We start from the raw sequence: 21,680 nt of genomic DNA, 5'->3' as shown, positions 1-21,680 counted from the left end.
GAAGGATTTGTGAATGTGTACCCATGTCCTGATCTCTCTGCTCACTTTTTAGCATGCTTATTATTCCACCATAGTACAGCACTCCCTTTTTGCAGTGAAAAATTGTTTCCCATTTACACAGCCGTTCTGAATTATTAAACTTGTCTTTATTACTCAGTGCTCCGTTATATTAACTCTGCCCTGCAACATGGTGTCATCTGCAAATTTTGGTATTCTGCTTCTGACTCCAGAGTGTTTTCATTTGCCCACTGGATGTGGGTATTGCTGGCTAGACCAACATGTATTGTTCAGAGAGAAGTGTTGAGCTGCTTTCTTGAACGACTGCAATCTGTACAGTGTGCATTTATCCTCAGCGCTACGAGGATAGCGGTTCCAGGATTTTGGTAACATAGTTTTGGTGTGCAGTTTGGAGAGAAAGTTGAAGGTATTAATATTTCATTTGTGTATTGCTATTGACCCTCTTAAGTGGTAGAGGTCATGGTTTTGGAAGGTGTGTCAAAAGAGCCTGGGTGAGTTACTGCATCTTGTTGATAAGATGCACACTACTGCAACTGTACTTCAATGGGGAAGGCAGTGGATAGGGTATAGTCAAGCAGGCTGCTTTGTCCTAGATAGAGTTGTGTTGTTGAGCTGCATTCATCCTGGCATGTGCAGAGTATTCATTTACACTCCTGACTTATTCTTTTTGCTGGTATTGTACATTGGGAGTGTCTCCCTGTTCTTCAGATAGTACATGGGATTGTTTATACCTCACTGAAGAGGGTGAAGTGAACCTTGGAGAGGAAATGGCCTAATAGTATAATGACTAGATTATTAAACTGGAGATCTGGTGATGTTCTGGGGACCCAGGTTCGATTCCTGCTATGGCAGATGGAAGAACTTGAATTCAATAAAAATATGGAATTAAGAGTCTAACAATGACGATGAAACCATTGCTGAATTGTCAGGAAAAACCCATCTGGTTCACTAGTGTCCCTTTAGGGAAGGAAACCGCCATCCTTACCTGGTCAGGCCTACATTGACTCTAGACCCACAGCAACTGCTGTCTGGGTATTTAGGAATGAGCAATAAATGCTGGCGTAGCCAGTGATGCCCACATCTTGTGAATGAATAAATAAAATAAAATAAAACTTGATTTATCATCAGAGATAGTAGGAGCTGCAGATGCTGGAGAATCTGAGATAACGAGGTATAGAGCTGGATGAACACAGCAGGCCAAGCAACATCAGAGGAGCAGGAAGCTGACGTTTCGCGCCTAGACCCATCTGAAGAAGGGTCTAGGCCTGAAAAGTCAGCTTTCCTGCTCCTTTGATGCTGCTTGGCCTGCTGTGTTCATCCAGCTCTATACCTTGTTATCTCTTGATTTATCGTCAAACTGTCAAGATAGCACTTCTCACTACATCACACAGCCATGATGGTACTGAGTTGTCCCTGGGGTCAGGCTTGAACCAGTGACTGTTTTAATGGGCTTTGGCAATTCTCAGCCACACGAAAGGTTCACTATAAATGCCTGCTTTTTTAGAGGCAATTCATTGATCAGTGAAACCAACAGATGCAACTGAAGAACTTGCTTAAACTACACTTACTTCATGCAAAAAAATTCTTTCCTTGCTGATTAACTCACAATAATTTCAATGCAAAGTACTGATTAGAAGGGTGCATTTGAAGAGAAGTGTCTAAACAACAGAAAGAAGAGAAAATTATGCAACAGATGAACAAGTCAGAAACTGAATAAGACACGATTTTATTAAAGAATAGGAGGCTTATCTACACTGTCTAATGCACATTTATTTTTGGGATTTTAGTGGAATACATCTTCATTTATAGAACTCAGTGGATGCAAGGAAAGGAAAGCGTTTGCAATAAAGCCCATTTAGAGCTTGAGTGTAATAAAAATAGAATACTGGATAAATTCAGCAGGTCGAGCAAAATCTGTGGAGAGAGAGAAAAAGTTCCTAGTTTAAGCCTGTTAAGACTACTTCAAGAATGGTTCTGAAGCAGAGTCACATTGAACTCAACATTAACTCTGTTTATCTCTCCACAAATGGTGCCAGATCTGCTGAATTTCTCTAGCGTTCTCTTTTTAATATCTGATTTCCAGCATTAGCTTACTGTTATTTGGGAACTGCGTTGTGTTAAATTGACTGAGGGTTAACCAGTGGGTGATGGAAATCTCGCACTTTTGTTAATAATGTGTGACATTAACTGTGATGGTGCCTGTACTGTCAGTCTAATGCCCTTTTGTTTTTTTTTGCCTCTCACAGGACAGCAGATTGTCAAACGTTTGAGGACAAGATTATTTTCTTCAATTCTATGCCAGGAGATTGGGTTTTTTGATAAAACCAGCACAGGAGAGCTGATAAACCGACTTTCGTCCGATGCTGACCTGCTTGGACGCTCAGTAACTGAGAACCTATCTGATGGCCTAAGAGCTGTTGGTCAAGCAGCAGCTGGTGTTGGCATGATGGTTTGTGAAGGCTGGGAAAGGGCTGACGAGCGAACATTAATCTATTTCTGTATTGGTTAACTCTGCCATTACCTTTGTTCCTTTCTTTTACGCACATTCTTTGTGTTTTATTTCCAAGAAGTTTTACAGACCCTGAGAACTGTTGACATTTCAACTTTGCATTAATTCCATTCTCAAACTGTGCACTCAGTTTGTGTGCAGTTAGATGAATGTGGAGTTGATAAATTTATAGTATTTGATTGAAAGGTGCGGTCTATGTGTCTGTTTGTGTGACATTTGAGTATCCGACAGATGTATGTGGCAGCATGCCACAGGGGCATGTTGTGAACATTTCTCTGCAATGGCAGTGACCATGTTTTGGTCAATTTAAATGCCTTGCCTGTGTCCATTCCCACCTCCCCTGCCCTGCCTAGCCCATCTCCTCTGAAGATGTGGAAACCTGCTGACTGCCATATCCTAGACTGTGTATCACCAATTCTCTTTCATATGGCGTCACAGCCAGTCTTCATTCTCTTTTCATCATATATTCACAATTTATGTTTTATGACAGAAATCACTGAATGGTAATTGAGGATAGAAGAATTTGCTATCATCTGTCCCCTTAACTTGGACGTTGGAGCAGATGTTGCAGAACCTCCACACTGTAGGGACCCTGTTTTTAAAAAGAAAACCCCAACTGTCAACCTTGCTGAAAGCAGCTAACTAAACAAAGTTCAGTACTAAAACTTTGGGTACTTCCCATAGGTACCTATGGATTGAGTTGTAACACTAGGCAGAATTCATACTTGTTTGATTCTGCAACTTGTTGAACAGGAGGGTCGAAGTGAATATCATGTACTTTTGTGAATACAGTCTTAAAAAAGTAATCTTGAGTAAAGTCTGTCCGTATTTTCTGGCTGAGTTCAGAGAAGGCAGTATCTAAATGCTCTTATTTAATGTTACAAGATCAGTCTTCAATTTTGATCTTTGCTTATAAATAATTTTCAAAATATGTTGTCAGTTATCAAATGATAACCAGTATTTCGCAGAACTAGTAAGATCAAGTTAAATGCCTGTTTGGGGAATTGAGTGGAAATGAGTTGAATGTAAATAAATGATTGTTGTCTGTGTTCATTGTAACCGGCTTTCTCTCATGCTGTAGTTCTTGACAATATTTAATATTTTGCAGAACGCGGTTTGTGATAAACTGGTGTAACTTTACAATTTCTAACATTTTGGAATGTCGGCTGACCGTAGTGGATGTTGCTGACTTAATTTTCCTTTTTTTTTTTGGAGCAGTTCTACGTGTCGCCTCAGCTGGCTATGTTTGTCCTGGGCATTGTTCCTCCAGTTGGTGTTCTTGCAGTGTTTTATGGTAGATACATGCGCAAGCTTGCTGGAATTACCCAAGATTCGCTAGCTGATGCAACACAGGTAATCCTTTTATCTATTCTAACAAAAGATGTGGCGTCACCTGGCCAGACTAGTATTTTTATTTCGAAGATGAGGGAGGCGTTATGATTCTCGGACAGTCACAGAAGTGGCCCTTTCAGTCCTTTAGTTCACTCGCAGAAGAATTCTATAATTCCTTCATCACAGCAGCTAATAGGTCACTAGCAAGTCATTTTGCATTGGTTAGGCTGTGTTTTAGAATATTATGTACAACTCTGACTGCCACACTGCAAGAAGGATGAGGAGGCTTTGGAGAGGGTACATGGTTTACCAGGATGTTGCTGGTTTGAGGGCATTAGCTATGAGGAGAGATTGGATAAAGTTCATTTGTTTTCACTCTAATGTCAAACGATGCGTGGGGGTGTGGGGAGTGGAAGGGGGAGTGGTGATGTGATCGAAGCTCAAAATTATGAGAGGCTTGGATAGACTAGCTGGTCAATCTTTTTCCCAGTTTAGAAATGTCAGTTAGAAGGGGCATAAGTTTAAGGTAAAAGGGGGTAACATTTAAAGGAGATGTGAGAGGCAGGTTTATTACACAGTGGTGGTAAGTGCCTGGAGTGTGCTGCCAAAGGAGGTGATAGAGATGAGTACAATAGCAATGTTTATGTGACATCTCGACAAATGTCTGAATAGGCAGGGAATAATGGATACAAACTCCATAGAGGTAAAGGTTTTTCATTCAGGAAGGTATCATGTGTTAACCTAGTCCTGTTGGGCTGCAGGGCCTGTTCCTGTGGTGTGCTGTAAATATTGCCAGATTGTCAAAGCTGAATAACAAAGTGTAGAGCTGGATGAACACAGCAGGTCAAGCAGCACCTCAGGAGGACAAAAGCTGATGTTTTGGGCCTTGGGTCTAGGCCCGAAACATCAGCTTTTGTGCTCCTAAGTTGCTGCTTGGCCTGCTGTGTTCATCCAGCTCTACACTTTGCGGATGCTGGAGAATCCGAGATGACAGTTCCCATTATCTCTGTCAAAGCTGAATAGTTTCTCTAGAGCAAAAAGGTGAAGAGAGATTTAATTTTCAAAATTGAGGAAGCTTGAATTGAATCTGTAAAGAGAAACTGTTTACACTGGAAGGATCAATAATTGCAGGATACAGATTTCGCAAAATTATCAAAGGAACCAAGTGGTGCTGAGGATATCTTCATGCGTTACAGTGATCTGGTTGCATGAAGTGAAGGCATGACGGAAGCAGCTTTACTAGTTCGTTTTAAAAAAACAATTAGATAAATGTTTGAAATGAGAAGAAAAATGTAAGTTTATAGAGAAATGCAGTGGAGTTGTATTAATTGGATTGCTCTTTGAAAGATTTAGCCTAGGCATAATGGACTAAATGGTTACCTCCTGTTGAAGAAAATCTGTGATTTATTCTTTCTGGATATCATGCTTTTTGGTGATCAAAATTTGCTTGAAGAATAACTCATGGCCTACACAAACCTCCATTGCAGCTCACTGGATTTTGATACCAAACTGGGGGTGGTAGGATGAAATGCAAATCCAGCCTTGCCTGTTTTGGCCATATCTCCAGAGCAAACAGTCAAAAGGATAGACTCCAGTTCCTCGATAGACCCTCGTTCTCAGATACCACCTCACCAACCTCTGGATACAACGCATCATCCTCCAACATTTCCGCCATCTACAATCTGACCCCACTAGCCAAACCATTTTTCCATCCCGACCCTTGTCTGCCTTCCGGAGATACCATTCTCTCCGTCACTCCCTTGTCCGCTCCACACTCCCCTCCAACCCCACCACACCTGGCACCTTCCCCTGCAACCGCAGGAAGTGCTACACTTGCCCCCACACCTCCTCCCTCCAGCCCCATCCCAGGCCCCAAGATGACGTTCCATATTAAGTAGATGTTCACCTGGACATCTGCCAATGTGGTATACTGTATCCATTGTACCCAGTGTGGCGTCCTCTACATTGGGGAAACCAAACGGAGGCTTGGGGACTGCTTTGTAGAACACCTCGGCTCGGTTCGCAATAAACAACTGCACCTCCCAGTCGTGAACCATTTCCACTCCCCCCTCCCATTCTTTAGATGACATGTCCATCATGGGCCTCCTGCAGTGCCACAATGATGCCACCCGAAGGTTGCAGCAACAGCAACTCATATTCCGCTTGGGAACCCTGCAGCCCAATTGTATCAATGTGGACTTCACCAGCTTCAAAATCTCCCCTTCCCCCACTGCATCCCAAAATCAGCCCAGTTCGTCCCCTCCCCCCACTGCATCACAAAACCAGCCCAGCCTGTCTCCGTTTCCCTAACCTGTTCTTCCTCTCACCCATCCCTTCCTCCCACCTCAAGCTGCACCTCCATTTCCTACCTACTACCTCATCCCACCTCCTTGACCTCTCCGTCTTCCCTGGACTGACCTATCCCCTCCCTACCTCCCCACCTATACTCTCCTCTCCACCTATCTTGTTTTCTCTCCATCTTCGGTCTGCCTCCCCCTCTCTCCCTATTTATTTCAGAACCCTCTCCCCATCCTCCTCTCTGATGAAGCGTCAAGGCCCGAAACGTCAGCTTTTGTGCTCCTGAGATGCTGCTTGGCCTGCTGTGTTCATCCAGCTTCACACTTTGTTATCTTAGACTCCAGTTCTACTGATGCAGTAAATCCAACCCTGTGTGTGCTGCTTGCTGCTGGGTGACCAAAGATGTTCACTGCTGTGTCTTCTCTTGGGCTCTCTTTGTCACCCTTCACTGCTTCACATTGTTCACAGTTTTGAAGTTCACCATGTAGATTATTACTAGTTAAGACAGGACTGATCAGCTGGAGTGTCATTTTCTGAATTTTTCTTTTTTTTTCAAACTCTTGCATTCCTTTGGATTAAGCAACAAATGTGAAGCAAGCAGGTTGAGAGACAATATAGTTGTTGTATTTAGGATTATAAGTAGACTTGATAATAAAACCATGACAAGCTGTAGAACCAGAATACCTGGTCTCTGCTTGTGAAGTGGATTAATTCAAAAACATCTGAAAGAAACAATATTTCAGTGACCATGAGATTAATTTATGGAACAGGCTCCCTCAGCATATTTTTAACAATACATTTATTTGGCACCAGACATTTTAAAGCAGGGCACTGCTCCCAATGCCAATAAGGTGGCACTAATAAAATCTCACACGTCACCTAATAAAAACTTTGAATAGTTAATGAAATTGCAATATGTAATTTAGATCTCGTGGTTTCCATCAGTGATGATCGAACAAGTTTTGCCATAAACATTCACAATTCCTTTTGTGAAGCAAGTCAATATCTTGCTTCTTGCAGTGTTCATTTATGCAAGATAGTCACTGTGACAACGTAATTTTTTTTCCCTCTGAGGAAAAGAAATTTACTTTTTCAAATGAATACACAATAATACGAGCTCTCACGAGCTCTGAAAATCATACAGCACTCTTCTGCCAATTAAGTGTATATTATAAAGCCTTGTCACTGCTTCTCAGGCTCCGACCTATTGACTACAGCTCCACTTTCCACACTGTAATTCCAAACAAACTCAGAGCTGGGTCTTGGCTTTCCCCTCTGTAACTGAAACCTTGACCTCTTGACGCATAGACCACACTCAGTAAGAATATGCAACAACAATACCATTATCCTGGAAAGCTGCATCCTTAGCTACCTGCTGTATTCCTGATACATTCCTGACTGTGTGGCCACATTCCACCCCAACTCTATTTACAAGTTTACTAATGAAACCACCATTGTAGGTTGGATCTCAAACAACGACGAGACACACTCCAGGAAAAGAGATCGAGAGCTTAACAGCGTGGTGTAAATACAATGCGTTCTCGCTCATTGTTGGTAAAAGGCAGCAGCTGGTCATTGACTTCAGGTAGTGGAGTGGAGGGCATACCTCTGTATCTGCATGAATGGTGCTGAGGTGGAGATGGTCAAGAACATCAAGTTCCTGGGAGTGATGATCGCCAACAGTCTGTCCTGGTCGATCTACAGGAAAGTGACTGTCAAGAAAACACAACAATGTCTCTACTTCCTTCGGCATGTCCACAAAGACTCTTACCAATTTTAATAGGTGCACCATAGAAAGCATCCTGTCTGGATACATCAAAGCATGGTATGGCAACTGCTCTTCCCAAGACCACAAGGAACTACAGAGAGTTGTGAACACATCATGCAAAACCAGCCTTCCGTCATACTTTCTGCTGTCTTGGGGAAAGCAACAACATAATCAAAGACCCTTCCCACTGTGGTTGTACTCTCTTCCACCCTCTTTAATGAGGCAGAAGATATAAAAGTTAGATAACACCGTACAAACAAATTCAAAAACTGCTTCTTCCCAGCTGTTATCAGACTTTTTACTGAACCTCTCATGCTAATGTTGATCTGTCTTTGCACCTTAACTGCAGCTGTAACACTGTGTATTGATCTGTCTTTGCACCTTAACTGCAGCTGTAACACTGTATTCTGCCCTCTGTTCTGCTACCCTGATGCAGTTTGTGTAGTATAATATGCACGTGTTGCACACAAAACAACACTTCACTATCTCAGTACATGTGACAATAATAAAATCAAACTCAAACTCAACACTCTGATTTAGGAAACACGGCAGCCAATTACTGTTCAGCAAGATCTTATAAACAATAACATGATAATGATAAGATATTCTGTTTTTGTTTCTGCTGGTTGTGAGATAAATGTTGACCAGGATATGAGAAAGATGTCTCGCTCTTGTTTGCAATAGTCTCACGGGTTTTTTATACCCTCCGGAGGAGACGTGGCCTTGGTTCAATGCCTCATTGGAAAGCCTGTAACCCACAGTACTTCCCTTAACGCAGCAATGGGAATATTTTACATTATTTCTTGCCTGGGTCTCAAAGTCCACAACATGAGCTATAAAGTGCCCATTGCATATCTGTGCTCTCCTGGTTAAAAGAGAACCTGGGGTTCTGTGGCAATCAAGGAAGAGCAACTGGAAATTGTGCCCCAAGAAGCGTAGGTTAGAATAAATCACAGTTGGACTGTAGGATATCTGAGCAGAATCAGGCCAAATGGCCTACTGAGACAGTCATGGCTGATGTGTTTCTTGCTTTCTTCCCATCACCCTTGATTGTGTTGCTCATTAAGAACCTGTCTGTCTCCGTTTTAAATACACTCAAAGACTTGGCCTCCACTATCATTGGCAATGCGTTCCACAGATTCGCTACCCCCTGGCTGAAGGAATTGGATTTTACTTGATTTATTGTCATCTGTGTTTTGTTATAAAATAGAGTGAGAAGTGTTATATAGTGTTGTCACTCTCCAGTGCCCTCTTAAAACACAAAAATAAACCACAGCATTGAATATAACAGCAGAACATAAAGAAATAGAGAAAAAGTGTTCAGCTTTACAGTGCATCTTGTTAGGTTCTCCTGGTGGCCAGGCACAAGTCCCCTTTGCGTGTAGCTGCTCGAATGAAAGCCATTACTTTTCTGTGCCATCTTGCCTCTGCCAAAGTCCACACTACTTTGAGTCTTCGCTTGACCATGCAAATGCAGGTGCCACTGAGTACCACACCAGCCCAAACTTACCTTCACTGCCATGAATCTGCTTTGGGCCCACTTTGCCAATGTCACCTCTGCCAAATCTGGGTCTTGTACTAAGACCAAACTCGCCTCCGCCACTGCCTAGTCTCTCTGACTTGTAGAAACATCTTCCCCACATCCACGCTATCCAGGTGTCTCAGTATTCCAAGTTTCAATGTCATCCATCTTTAGTCTTTTAAACTCCATTGATTACAAATATAAGCGTCCCCAGCTGTTCCTCACATGTCTAGCCTTTCATCCCAGACATCATTTTTTGTAAACCTTCTCTGGAACCCCTCTGTGCCAGCACATCCTTGCTCAGATACAGGCCCCAAAACTTCTAGCCCTCTTGAAATGAATGCTAGTATTGCATTTGTCTTATTAAATGCCAACTGAACCTGCATCTTAGCCTTAAGAGAATCCTGAACTAGGACTTTAAATCCGTTTGTGCTTTTGATTTCCAAAGCCTTTCCCAGTTCAGAATACAGCCTACACCTCCGTTCTTCCTACCAAAATGCAAAAGCTCACACTTTCCCAAATGGTCTTCTCTCTGCCACTTCTTTCTGTCTACTCCCCTAGCCTCTTCAAGTCCTTCTGTAGTCTTTCCATGACTTCAACGCTATCTGTACCTCCACATATTTCCATGTCACCTGTAAACTTAGCAGCAATGCCTTCAGTCTCTTTGCCCAGATTGTTAATGTATAATGAGAATAGTTGCAGTCCCAAAACTGACTCCTGTGGAACTCCATTAGATACTCACTGTCATCCTGAAAAAGATCCTTTTAGTCCTACTCTTTGCTTGTCTTGTTAGCCAGTTCTTTGTTCTGGGATCTCTGCTGCAGTTGTCTCTCTTTCAGATCACAGCAATAGGCTTTTTGCATTTTTGAATAAACTGTAACAGACTGCTGAACACATGCAAATAATATCTGCTTTGGAACGTTGAAATACCACCCTTTATTAAGCTCAGTTAAATTAACAAAATGTTGTTCTTGCAAATATCAGCAACTGTAAACATAACTCGAAGTACAAATATGTAAAGTTTGAGACTGGGAGCTCCAGCTCTGGGATTGATAGTTGATGCAGGACTGCCAGGTTCGAGATAACTGTCTTGGTTACTTAACTGCAAAACCGCCTAGACCAATCTTTGATTGCCTCAACTAGTGGTCTTTTATCAGTTCACTAAAGAGCTTTTGCAAGAACGTCATCTGGACCTACAAGATAAGCTTCTCCACTGATCTCTGTAGGGTTTGTATTTCTGCAGTCTGACTTCAGAACTGGATTCTGAAAGCTAGCTTTGGAGTATGACAGCAGTTAATACTATCTCCCAACCAGTCAATAGCAAGGCAGATTTCATACTCTTCAGATTTAAGAGTGATTGGAAGAGCATGAAGTCACATAACCCAATGTGCCTGAAAACAGGAAGTGGCATCACTGGAGATTGAAAGAAGACCATGATCAATCTAGTCCTTTGTTCTACCATTTGAAACTCAAATGCTGTAACCAGAACTTATATGTCGACTAATCATAAGCAATCAATCTCTGATCAATTAGTTCAAACAGTCTCACACAAGAAAAGATAAATCCTAAAAAGAGGGCTTTGTGAATTATAAGTCCAAGATCACCTCGTTCTTCAAGTCTGCTACCTCACCAGACGTCATGTTGCAAATTTAAAAATGCAATATCCAACATTTCAGTGTCAAATCTAATCCCATTGAACATCTTCCCTTCAGAAAGGCAATAGGAAATGTACAGCAAGGAATCCCAGGAGACAATTTAACAATTATGTAATGTGATATGAAATATTACATTGAGATTCTTCAGGATGTATTAATCCAAAAATGTTTTAGGATCAGCTAAGAGGAGCAATGTATCCTTTTTCTTGCAATACCATTGTCAGAAACCTTGTGTCCAAACTGCTTTATTTCAGTCTAACAGCAGAACAAAACTGCTTTATGTTTGAGTCCTTCATTGCCCATCTCCTTTCAACATAGAAAACAGGAGCAGAGTAAGCCATTTGGCCCTTTGAACCAGCTTTGCCATTCGATCATCAGTACTCCATTAACTTGTTTCTGCTCTTCTTTCATATCCTTTGATCTTTCTTGAAATCATGCAATGTTTTGGCCTCAACTGCTTTCTGTAGTTGTGAAGTCCACAGGCTCACCACTGTCTCTGCGTGAAGAAATTTCTCCTCTCAGTCATTGGGAACATCCTTTCTGCATCCGCTGTGTTTCGTCCAATTAGAATTTTGTAAGATTCCTTGAGGACACCCCCCCATTTGTTCTGAACTCCAGTGAAACTCATGAGAAAATATGTATAGTTATTGTGGATTTGTATCACCTGCGTGGCTGATGAATGACCTATGAGCTCTCCTGATTCAACTCCAGTAGATTGTTGGATGGATTTGGACACCAGACTCTAATCTTTGCCTCTACCTTATTGGGACTGGCAGTCTCTGGCTGGCTGAGAAATTCTACCGTATTGTCTAGAGTGTAGTTGGTTAATGCTGTTGGGATTAAATCTGAGACTATATGGGGTAATGAATGGAGCCTGATAGAAGCTGGCTAACTTCTGGCTGTACGTGTGTAGTGTTATGACTTTTATGGAAAAAACACACGAGTAATCAAGCCCCACTACTTTGTGAGCTCTCTCAAATGTATAAATGACCAATTGAGCTATTAAAATTTGCCTGAGTTTGACTACTGTCTAAGATAAATGAAACTCTCAACAGGTTTATCAGGAAACAAGAAAACAAATACAGCTCTCCACCTGGTTATCTCAGAATTTCCAGCATCTGCAGTTCCTACTATCTCTGAAAACCTATTTATCTTTTCACAAGTGACAAATTATTTACTACTATGCAAATTTAAACAATATCCCCTTAAAACCCAAACACACACACTCAAACAGGATAGACAAAACAATTCTGCAGACCTCTTATGAGTAGCAGCATAGGCAAAAAGGAACAAATTTTGTGGATAGCAAGTCCAAACCATATGATGACTTTGTCAGAGTTCTTTCAGTTTTTGGCAATGAAATTACATTGATGACAGGAAATTCTCAATTCAATAGCCAATCAGTTGAAACTAGATCTTTGCTTGAGTCAGAAGCTTTACTCTTTGAAATTTTTGAGTGCTGGTTTCCTTTCACCATTTCAGAGAGTGAGGAAGAGGGGTGTGTTTTGGTTTGCAGACTTTCCACATGTCCGCATGCATCTGGTCAATCTCAGCTCTGTGATGAACTGCAACTTAATGATTCGAAAGCTGTAACTGGGCAGTTTTTCAACCTAAAGGCACCTTGTGTCTGATCATCTGTATCAAAAAAAATTAAATCCAACTTCTCTCTAAAACTTTCATGGCCTTGTGTAATCAATAACTGAACCACATATAGTTCCACTTTGCTTCTTCAATTTGATATTAAAAAAACTGGTATCTTTCCTGCGACACATTTGTGTCCAAACTTCAATTTTCCCAGGTGGAATTCCAAATAAAATATGTAAATTCTATGTGAGCTTGACTTTCTCTTACCCACTCACAGCTTGCTGAAGAGCGCATTGGGAACATCAGGACAGTTCGTGCTTTTGCCAAGGAAGAGTCTGAACTGCAGACATATACTGAGAAGATCAGCCAAGTGTTGCAGCTGGCCAGGAAAGAAGCAGTGGCCCGCGCAGGGTTTTATGGTGCAGTAAGTACAGTGTTGTTAGAATTTTGAGCACTCTCCTTTAGCCTTTCTGACTCCGTTTCTCTCAAGTGATGTATTCCAGCTCCTGAGATTTAGTTCATCTGTTACAAGGTTCATTTTCAGAACACTGTACAGCTGAGTGACAAAATAACATTACTTTAAACTTGATGTCAGGCACAAAGTAAAAAAATAAATAAGTCATGTAGATGCAGTGTGGTTGAACTTAACCGGTTGTATATATAATAGAGTAGTGTATAACTACAGTGCTGGATTATAATGTTACTACCCGGAAGGTAGTTACCACCAGATATTCTTATCAATAAAAAGTTAAAGCTTTGGGCAGGAAATGTACCTCACTGAATTCTTCAGCTCTGAGTAAATCAAACTGATTGATCTATGAGATCACTCTTGTATAGGGCTGCTGGAGAACAGGCCAATCAGAAAAGATGCTGGAAAGTAATTTTACACACAAGTAGTAGTGGAGGATTGGAACACTCTTCGTCAAATGGTGATTGAGGCTAATTCAGTTGTTAATTTAAATTTGAGATAGGTTTTTTTTAATTAAACAAGCATATTAAGGATATGGGCCCAAAGCGGGTACATGCAGTTAGGCCCAGATCAGCCATGATCTGATTGACTGAGGAGCAGAATAGCCTACTCCTGTTCCTGTATTCCTATTTTAACAAAGTATGGAGTAGGGAATGACAAAGCTACGTAGACCGATTCATTGATTTGGCAAAACTGTAAGAGCAGCAGATGGAATACAATGTTGCATTTTTGAACACAGCAAGAGATCACTGGGTTCGAAGTAGTAAGGGGTAGGATAAGCTATTTAAGACTCATGGCGATGAAGTTTTGGAGTCAGCTACACCAGACGGACATCACATTTCCAGTGAGCATTTGATCAGATATTGCACGTTAGGCTACTTGGTAAGGTAGGGGCTCAGGGTGTTGGGGATAGTGTATTAGCATGGATAGAAAATCATATAACCAATAGAAAACAGTTGGGATAACAAGATCATTGTCAGGATGGCAAACTGTAACTAGTGCAATACCAGAGTGATCAGTGCTGGGGCCACAAACATTAATAATTAAATGAATGAGTCTGATAAGGAAGGTGAATGTATATAGCCAGGTTTTCAGATGACACAAATAAGTTGAATACAAATGATGAGGATGATACAAAGTTTTCAGAGGGGATACAGACAGGTTAGGTAAATGGGCAAAGTCTTAACAAATAGAATATACTGTGGGAAATTATGAGGTTTTCTACTTTGGCAGAAAGAGTAGAAGAGACCATAAGACATAAGAGCAGATGGCCCACCAAATCTGCTCTGCCATTCAATCATGGCTGATAAGTCCCTCAACCCCATTTTCCTGCTTTCTCCCCATAACCCTTGATCCCCTTGATAATCAAGAACCTATCTATCTCAGTCTTAACTGGACTCAATGACCTGGCCTCCACAGCTTTCTGTTGCAGTGAATTCCATAGATTCACGACTTGTTGGCTGAAGAGGTTTCTCCTTATCTCCGTTCTAAAAGATGCTCCCTTTACTCTAAGGCTGTGCCCTCGGGCCCTGGAGTCTCCTACCAATGGAAGCCCCTTCCCAACGTCTCCTTTGTCCAGGCCATTCAGTATTCTGTAAGTTTCAATTAGATTCCCCCCTCATCCATCTAAACTCCAATGAGTACAGACCCAGAATCCTCAAATGTTCCTCATATGTTAAGCTTTCCACTCCTGGGACCATTCTCATGAACCTCCTCTGAACCCACTCCAGGGTCAGTACATCCTTCCTGAGATATAGGGCGCAAAACTGCACAATGCTCCAAATGTGGCCTGACCAGAGCCTTTTAAAGCCTCAGTAGTACATCTCAGCTTTTGTATTCAAGTCCTTTCAAAATAATGCCAGCATTGCTTTTGCCGTCCTGGCTACTGACTCGACGTGCAAGTTTACCTTGAGAGAATCCTGGACTAGAACTCCAAAGTTTCCTTGCACTTCAGATTTCTGAATTTTCTCCCCATTTAGAAAATAGTCTATGCTTTTAGTCGTCTTACCAAAGTGCATGACCTCACACTTTCCCACGTTGTATTCCATCTGCCACTTCTTTGCCCATTCTCCTAACCTGTCCAAATCCTTCTGCAGCCTCCCCACCACCTCCAATACTACCTGTCCCTCTACCTATCTTTGTATCGTATGCAAACTTAGCCAGAATGCCCACAGTTCCTTCATCTAGATCATTCATGTACAAAGTGAAAAGTTGTGGTCCCAGTATTGACCCTTGTGGAACACCACATGTCACTGGCTGCCATCCTGAGAAAGACCCCTTTATCCCCACTCTCTGCTTTCTGTCAGACTGCCAATCTTCTGTCCATGCCTAGCACCTTGCCTCTAACACCATGGGCCCGTATCTTACTCAGCAGCCTCCTGTGTGGCACCTTTATCAAAGGCCTTCTTGAAGTAGAGGTAGATAACATCCATTGGCTCTCCTTGGTCTACCCTGCTCGTTACTTCCTCAAAGAATTCTAGCAGATTTGTCAGGCATGACCTCCCCTTGATGAAACCATGCTGACTTTGCCCTATTTTTACTATACACTTCCAAATATTCAGTAAGCTCATCCTTTACAATGGACTGAAATCTTACCCATGACCGAGGTTAGGCTAATCGGCCTGCAATTTTACGTCTTTTGCCTTACTCCCTTTTTAAACGGGTGTCACATTAGCCATTTTCCAGTCCTCTGGGGCCCTCCCTGACTTTAGTGATTCCGAAAGATCACCACTAACACTTCCACTTCTGGTCCACTTTCTGATGGTCTCTGTGATTGAGCATGTTCAAGATAGAAATTGATCGGCTTCTGGTTGCCACTATCATAAAGCAGATGGAGATTGTGGGGAAAGATTGCAGAGTGCTGGAAGATCAGCTATGATCTGTTTGGACAATGGAACAACTTTGTCTTTTTATTTCTGCTCTCTCTAATAAGAGACTTGAGTATCCAGGTAGAAGACAACAAAAGCTAGTGCACAGATGTAACTGCATCTCCTCTTGTCCCATTATCAACGGGTGCACGTTCTCTCTCATCTCCTTATGCTTGGTGTTCTTTCAAAGCACAGCACTTAACATTATTTATTCTGCGGTCTCATTGTTCCAGTTGATTCATCAATTCTTTATGTAGCCCATCCCCCACAACGCTCCTTTAATCAATCGATTGATCGGAGTTCAGTGTTTGTGCTGAGCTCTCTAGTTGCTACACGTCAGCTGATGTACAGCGCACTATAAGATGTTTCTATGAACTTACTTTCCATGATTGTTTCTGTCCTGTCACTACCATAGTAATCTAGCAGTTTTTCTGGACTCCTAATGCAAAGGTTTCAGCTGGGATGTGAGGACAGTCTTGGAGTTGCTTGAAGGTGTCCAAGTAAGCCACCTTCACCTCTTCCTAAAAACCAAAATAACTGCAGATGCTGCCAGTCAGAAAACAAAAACTGAAATGGCTGGAGAAACCCAGCAGGTCGAGCAGCATTTGTGCAGAGAAAGCAGAAGTAAAGTTTTGAGTCCAGTGGCCTTCCTTATAAACCAATTCTGAAGAAGGATTACTGGACCTGAAACATTAATTCTGCTTTCTTGCCATAGATGCTGCCAAGCTGTGTTTTTCATGCACTTTGTTTTTGTTTCCGATTCTTTTTGCTTGCCTTTAGTAATATTCTTGCAGTCATTTGATTGGTGTTCTTTACTATTTACTGAGCACTTGTGTTGCTGTCGAAACAGTCTTAAAGTTTTTCTGAGGTGATCCGCTTGTTAAAGTGAAAAATTGGTCACCGTAAGGTAGTTGGTAAAGTTCCTTTTCGCTTTAGGTCACTTTGGGGGCCCGGTGCATCTGTGGGTGGCCACTGAACAAGCCTTATAGTTGTACTCCCCATCCAATATATAAATTTAACCCTCGAAGAGTTGTATCACCTCATAGATTATTCAAGTTTTTATTTTATTTATACCTGCATCCTCAGTTTCGCATGGAATAACATGGAACTAAGTGGGGATGCTAATCTCGAGATTTATTTTTCTGTTTCAGACTGGTCTAACTGGAAACCTGATTGTTCTGTCTGTCCTGTACAAGGGAGGCCTGATGATGGGAGATGCCTACATGACAGTAGGAGAACTCACATCTTTTATGATGTATGCCTTCTGGGTGGGAATAAGTATTGGAGGTAAAGTTCCAGCTTTATGGATTGTGGATTTTGTGGAAATGTTAAGGAAGTTTCTCTTTAGTATAATTTGTTTTTCAGAAAGGGAGTTGTGCTGACGAGGCCAGCAATAATTGCCTGTGCCCAGTTGGCCTAGAGAAGGTGGTGCTGAGTGATTGCAATGAATTACTCAAACTTTTTTTAGTGTATGTACACTCACTGGTGCTGTCATGGAGGGAGTTCCAGGCTGATGGCATGTGACTTGGACAAGGTGACGATCCCATCTGTGGCTCTCATTCACCTCAGTCAGGGTTTTTTTTTGGTGGAGGGAAAAAGAAAACACTTGTTGAAGAAACAAACTTGAACAAATTGTCACTGTGTCTCTTTTTGGATAGATCATTGTCTTTGATAGTGAGTTTTGACCAGGGAAGGTAATTTGAAGGAGTAGTTATGAATAGGTTGAAGTTATAGATATACTTCTTGAAAGTGGCAAGATAGAGTCTTTGTCTCTGGGAGTGGGTGGAGATGGGAACTTCAGCTGGGGAAAAGTGGGGTTTCACCTTAGTGTGTAACTTCTTGGAATTGTGTTGCTACCATGTGAGTACTTTGTGCTATTTTAAAACAGATGACTTTTTAAGATTTACTGGCTGGATGGGATACAGATGATGCCAATGAAGCCAATTTGTCAATGTGTTTTTTTATACCTAAAACATTGATGTGAAGGGTTCAATTGGTGTTTCTCAGTTCACTTTGTAACAGCCAGAAGCAGAAGGCGAAAATCCTCTGGGTATAAATTGTATACAGACAATTTCTGGGTACAAGCAGTGATAATTGACTTTATTCCAATATTTAACTTGGACCACTATACCAGGGCCTGTGTGTCGATAGCTGCTGCATCTGCAGATGTAAAGTAATTTGTGGAAAACAGCAAAGTGATGCCAGGGAAACCTTTTTATGTAGCAGTGATTGGGAATGGAGTCTACTGCCTGAGTATCGTGGTGGAGGCAGATTCTAATGAGGCACGCTAAAGGAAATCAGATTGTATATAACAGTGTAATAAAATGTGAGGCTGGATGAACACAGCAGGCCAAGCAGCATCTCAGGAGCACAAAAGCTGACGTTTCGGGCCTAGACCCTTCATCAGAGAGCTCTCTGATGAAGGGTCTAGGCCCGAAACGTCAGCTTTTGTGCTCCTGAGATGCTGCTTGGCCTGCTGTGTTCATCCAGCCTCACATTTTATTATCTTGGAATCTCCAGCATCTGCAGTTCCCATTATCTCTGTATATAACAGTGCCTTGTTTCAGAGGGTCCACAAGGTTTGGTCGAGTAATACAAATGTCAGACAGATAACAACAGGAAATACCAGTCAGAAAAGAACATTAGTGATGCAGTTTGATGTTGTACAACAACTAAACAGCTTCATGCACTCTTTTACTAATACGGAGTTTATGTTACAAGATTGTTACATTGAACTCCATATTCTCAACCAGCAACATGCCACAATGATGCCACCCGAAGGTTGCAGGAACAGCAACTCATATTCCGCTTGGGAACCCTGCAGCCCAATGGTATCAATGTGGACTTCACCAGCTTCAAAATCTTCCCTTCCCCCACCGCATCCCAAAACCAGCCCAGTTCGTCCCCTCCCCCCACTGCACCACACAACCAGCCCAGCTCTTCCCCTCCACCCACTGCATCCCAAAACCAGTCCAACCTGTCTCTGCCTCCCTAACCTGTTCTTCCTCTCACCCATCCCTTCCTCCCACCCCAAGCCGCACCTCCATCTCCTACCTACTAACCTCATCCCACCTCCTTGACCTGTCCGTCTTCCCTGGACTGACCTATCCCCTCCCTACCTCCCCACCTATACTCTCCTCTCCACCTATCTTCTTTTCTCTCCATCTTCGGTCCGCCTCCCCCTCTCTCCCTATTTATTCCAGAACCCTCACCCCATCTCCCTCTCTGATGAAGGGTCTAGGCCCGAAACGTGAGCTTTTGTGCTCCTGAGATGCTGCTGGGCCTGCTGTGTTCATCCAGCCTCACATTTTATTATCTTGGATTCTCCAGCATCTGCAGTTCCCATTATCACCTACACTATTCCATGTACGTCCATATGCTTATCCAATGACGACTTAAATGTACCTAAAGTTGGCGAATCTACTACCGTTGCAGGCAAAGCGTTCCATTCCCTTACTACTGTCTGAGTAAAGAAACCACGTCTGACATCTGTCCTATATCTTTCACCCCTCAATTTAAAGCTATGCCCCCTCGTGCTCGCTGTCACCATCCTAGGAAAAAGGCTCTCCCTAACCACCCTATCTAACCCTCTGATTATTTTATATGTTTCAATTAAGTCACCTCTCAACCTTCTTCTCTCTAATGAAAACAGCCTCAAGTCTCTCAGCCTTTCCTCGTAAGACCTTCCCTCCATACCTGGCAACATCCTAGTAAATCTCCTCTGCACCCTTTCCAAAGCTTCCACATCCTTCTTATAATGCGGTGACCAGAACTGTACGCAATACTCCAAGTGCGGCTGCACCAGAGTTTTGTACAGCTGCAGCAACTCTTGGTTCCGGAACTCAATCCCTCTATTAATAAAAGCTAAAACACTGTATGCCTTCTTAACTGCCCTGTCAACCTGGGTGGCAACTTTCAAGGATCTGTGTACATGGACACCGAGATCTCTCTGCTCATCTACACTACCAAGAAGCTTACCATTAGCCCAGTACTTTGCATTCCGGTTACTCCTACCCAAGTGCATCACCTCACACTTGTCTGCATTAAACTTCATTTGCCACCTCACAGCCCAGCTCTGCAGCTTATCTATGTCTCTCTGCAACCTACAGCATCCTTCGTCACTATCCACAACTCCACCGACCTTAGTGTCGTCTGCAAATTTACTAACCCCTCCTTCTACGCCCTCATCCAGGTCATTTATAAAAATGACAAACAGCAGTGGACCCAACACCGACCCTTGCGGTACACCACTAGTAACTGGTCTCCAGGATGAACATTTCCCATGAACTACCGCCCTCTGTCTTCTTTCAGCAAGCCAATTTCCAATCCAAACTGCTATATCTCCCACAATCCCATTCCTCCGCATTTTGTACAATAGCCTACTGTGGGGAACCTTATCGAACGCCTTGCTGAAATCCATAAACACCACATCAATCGGTTTACTCTCATCTAGCTGTTTGGTCACCTTCTCAAAGAACACAATAAGGTTTGTGAGACACGACCTTCCCTTCACAAAACAGTGCTGACTATCCCTAATCAATTTATTTTTTTCTAGATGATTATAAATCCTATCCCTTATAGCCTTTTCCAACACTTTACCAACAACTGAGGTAAGGCTCACTGGTCTATAATTACCAGGGTTGTCTCTACTCCCCTTCTTAACAGGGGAACCACATTTGCTATCCTCCAGTCGTCTCGCACTATTCCTGTAGACAATGACGAGTTAAAGATCAATGCCAAAGGTTCGGCAATCTCCTCCCTGGCTTCCCAGAGGATCCTAGGATAAATCCCATCCGGCCCAGGGACTTATCTATGTTCACCCTCTGTAGGATTTCTAATACCTCTTCCTTGTGAACCTCAATCCCACCTAGTTTATTAGCCCGTATCTCAGTATTCTCCTCGACAACATTGTCGTTTTCTAGAGTGAATGCTGTTGGAATATTTATTTAGTGCTTCCCCTATCTCCTCTGAATCCACACACAACTTACCACTACTATCCTTGATTGGCCCTAATCTTACTTTCGTTATTCTTTTATTCCTTAAATACTTATAGAAAGCCTTAGGGTTTACCCTGATGGTATCCCGTCAACAAGTTCTCATGTCTCCTTTTGAGCTCTCTCTTTAGGTCTTTCCTGGCTACCTCGTAGCTCTCAAGCGCCCTAACTGAGCCTTCACATCTCATCCTAACATAAGCCTTCTTCTTCCTCTTGACCAGAGATTCCACCTCCTTCGTAAACCACGGCTCCCGCGCTGTACAGCTTCCTCCCTGCCTGACAGGTACATACTTATCTAGGACACACAGGTGTTTTTCCTTGAATAAGCTCCACATTTCTAATGTGCTCATCCCCTGCAGTTTCCTTCCCCATCCTATGCTCCCTAAATCTTGCCTAATCTCATCGTAATTGCCTTTCCCCCAGCTATAACTCTTGCCCAGTGGTATACACCTATCCCTTTCCATCACTAAAGTAAACATAACAGAATTGCGCTCGCTATCACCAAAGTGCTCACCTACTTCCAAATCTAACACCTGGCCGGGCTCATTACCCAGTACCAAATCTAATGTGGCTTCGCCCCTTGTTGGCCTATCTACATACTGTGTCAGGAAGCCCTCCTGCACACACTGGACAAAAACTGACCCATCTATAGTACTCGAACTAT

General features: G+C 42.5%; 1 protein-coding gene across 3 annotated transcripts in view; it reads left to right on the top strand.

Annotated features, from left to right (window-relative positions):
* The window catches only part of abcb10 (ATP-binding cassette, sub-family B (MDR/TAP), member 10), a 33,745-nt gene that overhangs the window by 2,289 nt on the left and 9,776 nt on the right, over positions 1-21,680 (top strand). For 2 of the 3 annotated variants that reach the window (XM_059648290.1, XM_048536288.2), the window contains exons 3-6: positions 2,265-2,467; positions 3,743-3,880; positions 12,964-13,110; positions 17,174-17,309. In XM_059648290.1, the coding sequence (XP_059504273.1) occupies positions 2,265-2,467; positions 3,743-3,880; positions 12,964-13,110; positions 17,174-17,309 (624 nt within the window). The remainder of the gene's footprint in view (positions 1-2,264; positions 2,468-3,742; positions 3,881-12,963; positions 13,111-17,173; positions 17,310-21,680) is intronic. The other variant, XM_048536289.2, reaches the window with a different exon arrangement.

This window comes from Stegostoma tigrinum, chromosome 9, assembly GCF_030684315.1.
Source record: "Stegostoma tigrinum isolate sSteTig4 chromosome 9, sSteTig4.hap1, whole genome shotgun sequence".
Taxonomy (NCBI): Eukaryota; Metazoa; Chordata; class Chondrichthyes; order Orectolobiformes; family Stegostomatidae; genus Stegostoma; species Stegostoma tigrinum.
Note: the sequence above shows the minus strand (reverse complement) of the source record. Positions and strands in the feature narration are given on the sequence as shown.